The sequence below is a fragment of the Gopherus flavomarginatus genome, chromosome 1 (assembly GCF_025201925.1).
Source record: "Gopherus flavomarginatus isolate rGopFla2 chromosome 1, rGopFla2.mat.asm, whole genome shotgun sequence".
Lineage (NCBI taxonomy): Eukaryota > Metazoa > Chordata > Testudines > Testudinidae > Gopherus > Gopherus flavomarginatus.
The window spans coordinates 205164411-205173861 of record NC_066617.1 but is presented as its reverse complement, the minus strand read 5'-3'; the positions used below and the strand labels follow the sequence as shown (position 1 = coordinate 205173861).

The window sequence follows — 9451 nt, the reverse complement described above, 5'->3', positions numbered from 1 at the left end:
CTGTAGAGCAGTGTAATCCATGTAAATGCAGGGATATCAAATTTATTGTCACATTTTTCCCTCCCAGAAGGATTGTAATACATACAATTTATCTTATCTGTTGGATATGCCTCTTATCCTAGCTTGCTTAAAAAACTAATTCTGTAATGTAATATTCCAATATTGTAATTCACACTAAATCAAATATTACTCATTTTAAAATGCTATAATTTCCCCTTTTAAATAAACACACACAAAGATGCATTTGATATGTATAATACAAATACATCTTTCTTCAGGAGCACATGGTCTAGTGATTTACTTATTTCTTACTAATGTTCATCTGTACAGAGTTGACCTTTAAGAACCTTTTTTCCCCTTCATGCATTTCTGTTAGTAGCCCTTTAAAAATTTTGCAGCGCTAACTAGCCATCTCTCAAGGAGAGCAATTTTGTAACTAGTAGCTGCTGGATGTTTTTTTTTTCTCAGCTGGTAAGTACCTATTGTGTTTTTCTTAGCTTTCTTTCTTGCTGTTGATGAGGTAGTGTATTCTCATAATATGACAAAGGGTCTGAGTCAAAAAATCAATAAAATTTATATTGGAAGTTAAATACTGCTTTTGATGAGCATATTGTTGAATTTTACTTTAGTCTTTTTTTTCAAATGTGCATGTGTCTTGTGTTTTAGTCAGAGTTGTGTTAAGGTATAGTATTGTGTAATATTAAGGGCTCTTTCTGAAATATATTAAGTCAATGGATAATATATTGTCATACGCTACATGGGCTCAGATCCCTCTATACATAATGGCATGAGTGAAATTGGAAAGGTTTTAGTTAACTCGGTATTTTTCCTGTAGTTCATACCCTTCAAGGAACTTTAATAATATTAGATTAAAGTGTATGAGTAAGAGCTTAAATAATGTTAGCTATTTTTTGGATAATATTTACATCCTGACTCAAAACTCATATGTAAAATTTCAGCTTAGGATGAATAAAACAGAAAATGTTTTATAATGGAAACAGCCACCGCGCCTTGAAAGATGCAAAGGCAATGGGTACTACTAGCATTAAAGGACTTCTTTGTGTATACTTTGTTCGAGATTAAAAAGTGTGAATGCAAAGTTTGTGCGCTAACTAGTTAATTGATTTTAGTTTAAATGGCTTTTACAGCACTCTTTCAGTGTGTCTACATTTACTGAATAGTTTGTAAAAATGTTAATGGTGCATGCTCAAAACGTTTTGAACTCTTCTTTATTAGATCTATCCTTAAAACAGTTGGATTCTGCAGTGGGGGATATTCCCTGATTCCAAGTATGCTCTTTTCCTTAAAAATCCCATTGTTACTATTACTATCATGCAGTAACTATGATGTGAAAACAAAACCTAGTTCCTTTGCCACCCAATGCAGCAGCTGGTAACTAACATTGGCCCTGATTCTACAATCCCTTATTCATATGAGCAATCATGACTCACAGAAAATGACCTACAGAAGACAATACATGTACTGTACTTAAATGAAGAACTACAGGATTGGACTTGTCCTGATCCCAGAGATACATTGTAATCATGTGACTGCAGCACAAAGAAGGAAATAAATAGCAATGCTCATTTCAATTCCATTAGAAATTTAGGGGAAAGGAGAACATTAATGTTTCTCAAATGAAAAGTGAGAAATTTTATTTTCTAATCTGTATACAAGTTTTTACAAAGGAGAGAAAACATTTAAAAACTTAAATTGATATTGTTCCAATAAATCTAATTTAATGCAATGGAATGTTTTATACCCTAATTCTGCAAGCAATTATTCAAGCACATAACTTTAGGGACAAGAGTAGTCCTACTGATTTCAACTGAAATATTCACATACATAAAGTTAAGCACATGCATAAATCTTTGCAGAATCATGGCTGTACTCAAAATAAGACGGCAGTTAATTATTTTCATACATCTAGAAACTGTACAAAATATTTATAAGACAAAGAGTGAGAAACTAGAGAACAACTAGGAAGAGAGATTTGAATTTGGAAGTTTGCGGGGGAGGGGTGCAATAAAGAATCCTTTCAAAACCCTGCCTACATGTCAAAGTCTGTGATAGGAAGCAGATTTTAAAAGCTTCGTCTAGAAAGGTGAACATGGCTTAATGCTGTTAAAATGGCTTATGAAAGCAATTAGCAAGACTAAGCAGTAACTTAGTCCCCTGCATTTGAATACAAAATAAACTAGAGGATGTTCTGCTCTAAATCCAAACTTTATAGTTGATTTGTAATAAGCTATGCTAAAATTCCATCTTCAAACCCACTAAATTTTAGAAAAGTTTAGAATAGGATTTGAATTTAGCAGTTTGGACCCTTCTTAAATGTTCTCTTCTGCACATTTTTCATGCATCTAAGGTCCTTCTATAGCTATACCTCAGCATTTTTTGTTGTTGTTGTTTAAAATTCTCAAATACACCCTTTAATTCACTGTTAAATCATATTTTATTATTCATGCTTTGGCACCTTTTCCTGATTAATGGCAGGGCTCTTTTCTGATTACTTAGGGAGCAGAACTTGTAGCAGTTTACAGGCAGAATCCCATATGATATAGTGGGACAATGGATATGAGTTTCTCATTTTACACATCTCACCAAAAAAATCTAATGTAGAGAGGTGTTGGGGGCATGCATATTTTCCCCATAATAAGGCATATATTTTCATCTTCCAACACAACATAAAATAGCATTTGTGCTGAGCACAGTGCAATGGTAACAGTGACATTAATGGTCTTAATACAGATGTTACTCCAGCCAGAGTGAGTTTGGGGACCACACAAAGCTCTGCAACTTAAAATTCTAAAAACTACTCTAAGGACTTTTGTTCCTGTAAGCCCCCCCAAAAGAAAACAAACCTTCCATGTTTGTTGCCATTTCCATCTCCCCACTATTTTTCACATGACAGCAAGATGATTCTCACATGAGCTTTAGATCTGTTTTTTGGTTTATATGATTTTTGCTAGTAAACACATTAGAGGCCATTTTTTGTCTCTTGATTTACATGGTCCTCAGAGGCTGACTATGTTCATTATAAAGCTGATTTCCTTCCTCGTCATCTTCAGAATCAGAGTCGTCATTGTAGAAATGAATTGTGGCTTGTACTGGAAAACTGGCCAGAACCTTCTTTCCAATGTTGTGTAGGAACTTCTGGGATTTAGATTTGGGCAAATAAAGTCTAGTAAAGTAAAACAAAAAAAACCACTTATAAAAACCATGTAAAACTATTAGAATCCTTCCAGACTAACTGATTCAAGGCTTGTGTCTGAAGGCTATATTTCTTCCCTTCTTTGTGGAAGGGAGGCTCCTCTGCGTCCTTGATGACTTCTCTCTCTCCTCTTCATCTCTCCATGCTTTAAACCATCCTTCAATCTAAAGGCCTTACTGAAGTAGTCCCATCTCTTCCCTGGTCAGTACTATTGGTGTTCGCAGTGACTATTTATCCCCAGTTACTTTTTTGGGAGGGAAAGGCCAAATATTGGGTTAGCCAGAGGTCTCTATTTGACAAAGTGCTGCTCCTGAGAACATGACAAATGTGATTTTTCTAGAACTGTGCAGACTTGGTAGTCAGGGAGAGAATAAAAGCAGCAAAGAATCCTGTGGCACCTTATAGACTAACAGAGGTTTTGGAGCATGAGCTTTCGTGGGTGAATACCCACTTCCTCAGATGCATGTAGTGGAAATTTCCAGGGGCAGGTATATATATGCTAGCAAGCAAGCTAGAGATAACGAGGTCAGTTCAATCAGGGAGGATGAGGCCCTGTTCTAGCAGTTGAGGTGTGAAAACCAAGAGAGGAGAAACTGGTTCTGTAGTTGGCAAGCCATTCACAGTCTTTGTTCAATCCTGAGCTGATGGTGTCAAATTTGCTTGTTTGTTAATGGTGGTGGGGAGTTTGAGGAAGGGTGCTGGAAGGCTAGTTTAAGGCTGCGATCTGTTTTTGTGTGGGGTGGTTCTAGTGGTAAGATGTATCTCTCTGGGTAGAGGAGGAGAAGATATGTACCATTAATAAGCAGGAAGAACTGGAAGTGCTAATAAATAAATACAACTATGACATTATTGGCATTACTGAAACTTGGTGGGATAATACACACGACTGGAATGTTGGTGTGGATGGGTATAGTTTGCTCAGGAAGGATAGACAGGGGAAAAAGGGAGGAGGTGTTGCCTTATATATTAAAAATGTACACACTTGGACTGAGATGGAGATGGACATAGGAGACGGAAGGGTGGAGAGTCTCTGGGTTAGGCTAAAAGGGGTAAAAAACACAGGTGATGTCGTGCTGGGAGTCTACTACAGGCCACCTAATCAGGCGGAAGAGGTGGATGAGGCTTTTTTCAAACAACTAACAAAATCATCCAAAGCCCAAGATTTGGTGGTGATGGGGGACTTAAACTATCCAGATATATGTTGGGAAAATAACACCGCGGGGCACAGACGATCCAATAAGTTCCTGGACTGCATTGCAGACAACTTTTTATTGCAGAAAGTTGAAAAAGCTACTAGGAGGGAAGCTGTTCTAGACTTGATTTTAACAAATAGGGAGGAACTTGTTGAGAATTTGAAAGTAGAAGGAAGCTTGGGTGAAAATGATCATGAAATCATAGAGTTTGCAATTCTAAGGAAAGGTAGAAGGGAGTACAGCAGAATAGAGACAATGGATTTCAGGAAGGCGGATTTTGGTAAGCTCAGAGAGCTGATAGGCAAGGTCCCATGGGAATTAAGACTGAGAGGAAAAACAACTGAGGAAAGTTGGCAGTTTTTTCAAAGGGATGCTATTAAGGGCCCAAAAGCAAGTTATTCCAATGGTTAGGAAAGATAGAAAATGTGGCAAAAGACCACCTTGGCTTACCCTTGAGATCTTGCGTGACCTACAAAATAAAAAGGCGTCATATAAAAAATGGAAACTAGGTCAGATCACGAAGGATGAATATAGGCAAATAACACAGGAATGCAGAGGCAAGATTAGAAAAGCAAAGGCACAAAATGAACTCAAACTAGCTATGGGAATAAAGGGAAACAAGAAGACTTTTTATCAATACATTAGAAGCAAGAGGAAGACTAAGGACAGGGTAGGCCCACTGCTCAATAAGGAGGGGGAAACAGTAACGGGAGACTTGGAAATGGCAGAGATGCTTAATGACTTCTTTGTTTCGGTCTTCACTGAGAAGTCTGAAGGAATGTCTAGTATAGTGAATGCTTACAGGAAGAGGGTAGGTTTAGAAGAGAAAATAAGGAAAGAGCAAGTAAAAAATCACTTAGAAAAGTTAGATGCCTGCAAGTCACCAGGGCCTGATGAAATGCATCCTAGAATACTCAAGGAGTTAATGGAAGAGGTATCTGAGCCTCTAGCTATTATCTTTGGGAAATCATGGGAGACGGGGGAGATTCCAGAAGACTGGAAGGGGGCAAATATAGTGCCCATCTATAAAAAGGGAAATAAAAACAACCCAGGAAACTACAGACCAGTTAGTTTAACTTCTGTGCCAGGGAAGATAATGGAGCAGGTAATCAAAGAAATCATCTGCAAACACTTGGAAGGTGGTAAGGTGATAGGGAATAGCCAGCATGGATTTGTAAAGAACAAATCGTGTCAAACTAATCTGATAGCGTTCTTTGATAGGATAACGAGCCTTGTGGATAAGGGAGAAGCGGTGGATGAGATATACCTAGACTTTAGTAAGGCATTTGATACAGTCTCTCATGATATTCTTATAGATAAGCTAGGAAAGTACAATTTAGATGGGGCTACTATAAGGTGGGTGCATAACTGGCTGGATAACCGTACTCAGAGAGTAGTTGTTAATGGCTCCCAATCCTGCTGGAAAGGTATAACAAGTGGGGTTCCGCAGGGGTCTGTTTTGGGACCGGTTCTGTTCAATATCTTCATCAATGATTTAGATGTTGGCATAGAAAGTACACTTATTAAGTTTGCGGACGATATCAAACTGGGAGGGATTGCAACTGCTTTGGAGGACAGGGTCAAAATTCAAAATGATCTGGACAAATTGGAGAAATGGTCTGAGGTAAACAGGATGAAGTTCAATAAAGATAAATGCAAAGTGCTCCACTTAGGAAGGAACAATCAGTTTCACACATACAGAATGGGAAGAGACTGTCTAGGAAGGAGTATGGCAGAAAGAGATCTAGGGGTCATAGTGGACCACAAGCTTAATATGAGTCAACAGTGTGATACTGTTGCAAAAAAAGCAAACATGATTCTGGGATGCATTAACAGGTGTGTTGTAAACAAGACACGAGAAGTCATTCTTCCGCTTTACTCTGCGCTGGTTAGGCCTCAACTGGAGTATTGTGTCCAGTTCTGGGCACCGCATTTCAAGAAAGATGTGGAGAAATTGGAGAGGGTCCAGAGAAGAGCAACAAGAATGATTAAAGGTCTTGAGAACATGACCTATGAAGGAAGGCTGAAGGAATTGGGTTTGTTTAGTTTGGAAAAAAGAAGACTGAGAGGGGACATGATAGCAGTTTTCAGGTATCTAAAAGGGTGTCATCAGGAGGAGGGAGAAAACTTGTTCACCTTAGCCTCCAATGATAGAACAAGAAACAATGGGCTTAAACTGCAGCAAGGGAGATTTAGGTTGGACATTAGGAAAAAGTTTCTAACTGTCAGGGTAGTTAAACACTGGAATAGATTGCCTAGGGAAGTTGTGGAATCTCCATCTCTGGAGATATTTAAGAGTAGGTTAGATAAATGTCTATCAGGGATGGTCTAGACAGTATTTGGTCCTGCCATGAGGGCAGGGGACTGGACTCGATGACCTCTCGAGGTCCCTTCCAGTCCTAGAGTCTATGAGTCTATTAGATACCTTGACTTTCAATTTCCTTTTTTGAGGGGATGTTAATTATGAAACCTTAACCCACAGTGGGTAAATCTGGTCTGTCAGGATGACATTGGCTCTTTCTATGGCTTTCTAATGTCATGATTTAGCATGTAGCTTCAGATCCTGCTTACCTTGTGTGTCTTCTCAGGTGAATTACACTTTGCCACGGAAGAAATTTATTACTGAAGAACAAAAATACAAATTTCACTTTTCCTGGATCAACTTATAGGATTCATCTCACCTCACTGGATGCTGAAACCCCAAAGCTCCTTTTGAGCTAAAATTTCTCTGATCACCGTCCAGTTCAGACTGTAAAGACACATATGTGTAATTTAGAAACAGCTATACAAATTATCTAAGATTTTACAATTTTCTTGTAATGGCAAGAAAATGCAGTAATGTATATTAATTAAAGCTCAGGTATTATAATATCAGACATCCGTAAAGTATAATTCCACTGAGTTAAATTTTCAAACTACTGTACTTAAAACTTCCCATCTAAATGAATAATTAAATATTTCAGGCTTTTGTTTTAAAGGGAACATTTATTTTTAAATGATTACTATTATTATTACTTTGCTAATGTAGCACCTAATGGCCTCAGTCCATTGTGCTAGGTGCTGAACAAACTCACCAAGACATTTTTTTTGTGTTGGTTGGGTTCAGCTGGCAGCAATAACCTCTAAAATGGAGGACTTGAGCCGCACCACAATTTGTACTCCTACCCAAATGCAGACACTGTAGTGGAGTACTAGGAGATGCTGCACTATTAGAGGTACTGTGAAGGAGATGTTAAACTGAAGTCCCTTTTACCCTGGTCCTGGAGAGGGAGCTGCTGAGTGAAATCAAAGGTCCCACAGAATTTTTTCAAAATGAGGAAGGTACCACGGAAGTTGGAGATGAAAAAGATATTTTGGATCATCTAGTCTGTATCCCTGTTCATAGAGAATAGTCTATGGATAGCTATTGCTGAACTTACCTACACAGGTTCTGATACTGCAATGACTAACTTGGTACTGCAAAGTTGTGATGGGTTGTACTGGGGAAGTCCTGCTGCTTTCCTGCACCCCACCCCAGGAAAAAGCAAGATACAAGGAAAAGAACCTCAAAAGTGGTCCACCACCGCTGCCCAGAGAGGCCTTACTGGAGTGGCTATCTTGAAAACTAGAGAGACCTGGTTCTCCAAGGGCTAGAGACAGCTAGTCAGAACCCAGCAGGCTCAGATAAAAGGAGCTGCAGGAGCTTAGCATATCAGTTCCTGGTTGGGACCAAAGAGGGAAAAAGTGGGGTCCTCTCTGGCCAAAGGAGAATGACAAGTAGCTAGAGGTTATTTCTGGCTGAATTTACACTGAAATTGCAGAGGAAGAAGAACCTGGGGATGTTGATCCTGAGATAGGCTGGAGATAAAGGTGGTGAGCAGTGTGTGGCTGCTGTGTATAGGGTGCCTGGGCTGGGTTCCTCTAGAGGCCTAGATAAAGTAGTGTAAACCCCAAGAAGGGTACAGGCCTTGTTTAGGAGCTAAAATACAGGACTGAATTTAAAGGGCCCAGAGGCAGGGCTGAAGGCCCTAGTGAGGGGAAATAGACTGTTTAATTATTGGACTTTTTAATATGCCAGAAAGGATTTATTTGGACACTGTGACTTGACTGGAGGGTCAAGACACTGACAACCCACCCAGGGTGGCTGGCAGCCTGCACGGGACACCAGAAGCAAGAAAAGGACTGTAGTACCACACCCAGCTGCTCAACAGGTGAGTGCCCCTTTACAAAAACATTCTGAGGGCACTATGAAAGATTAAAGTCAGTGAAGCAAAATGTAGATAAAAACTTTGCTTTGAATTTGTATTTGAAAGCCCCTATACAGCTCACAATTCCGTCCTGGATCAATGAATCCATTGCCCTATTTTACCCCTTATATGTGTATGACCTCAAGTGTTGTACAAAGAAAATCAAGATTTACTGCAGATTTCATCAATACGTAGTTACTGAATGTTTACATATAGTGAAGTCTAACCCTTCATTACAGCAAAATTGTCACAAAATAATTTTCACTGTTGCTTCCTATTATCATGGCTTTTTTAGAAAAAACAACTCCTTTTGGGCTCAGAATTTCAGTGCTTGTTCACAAATATAAAACTGTAATCTACAAATATAGTCTTTTCTATGGAGGACAGGAATTTGGTGATTGTCTCTAGAAATATTCACTCAAAGTCAAGGAAAAAGAAAGACATTTTCTCCATTGGATACTATACTGTTGAGAAATATGACAATCCTTCCACAACAAGGCAGAATGCCTTGTCCGTACTGAAAACCTGTGACCTGAAACTTAATCTGGGTCTTATTAAAAGGATGGTCAGATTCTAAGATGGTGTCCTGTTTGATGGAGACTTTGAAAGGGATCTTGTTATGCTGGCTAAACACGCAAAAGAGCATATTTGTACTGATTTGCTGGGGGCTCTGAAAAACAAGATATGTCTGCATAGGGGTTTAATCTGCATCTTTTTGCTGCACATCAGAGAATGCACAGTATGCAAGCTGCAGTAGTAGCATGCACATGGGATGGTATGCCCTCTGTCAATGTGCATCATTGTGTTCACATGGCAGT

General features: G+C 38.9%; 1 protein-coding gene across 1 annotated transcript in view; it reads right to left on the bottom strand.

The window, feature by feature from the left end:
* Positions 1-201: 201 nt before the first annotated feature.
* Positions 202-9451, bottom strand: part of RIPPLY3 (ripply transcriptional repressor 3) — a 30652-nt gene continuing 21402 nt past the window's right edge. Inside the window, exons 3-4 of the mRNA XM_050940136.1 lie at positions 7089-7156; positions 202-3184 (exon numbers count right to left, since the gene is read on the bottom strand). Of these exons, the coding sequence (XP_050796093.1) occupies positions 3007-3184; positions 7089-7156 (246 nt within the window). The 3' untranslated portion in view covers positions 202-3006. The remainder of the gene's footprint in view (positions 3185-7088; positions 7157-9451) is intronic.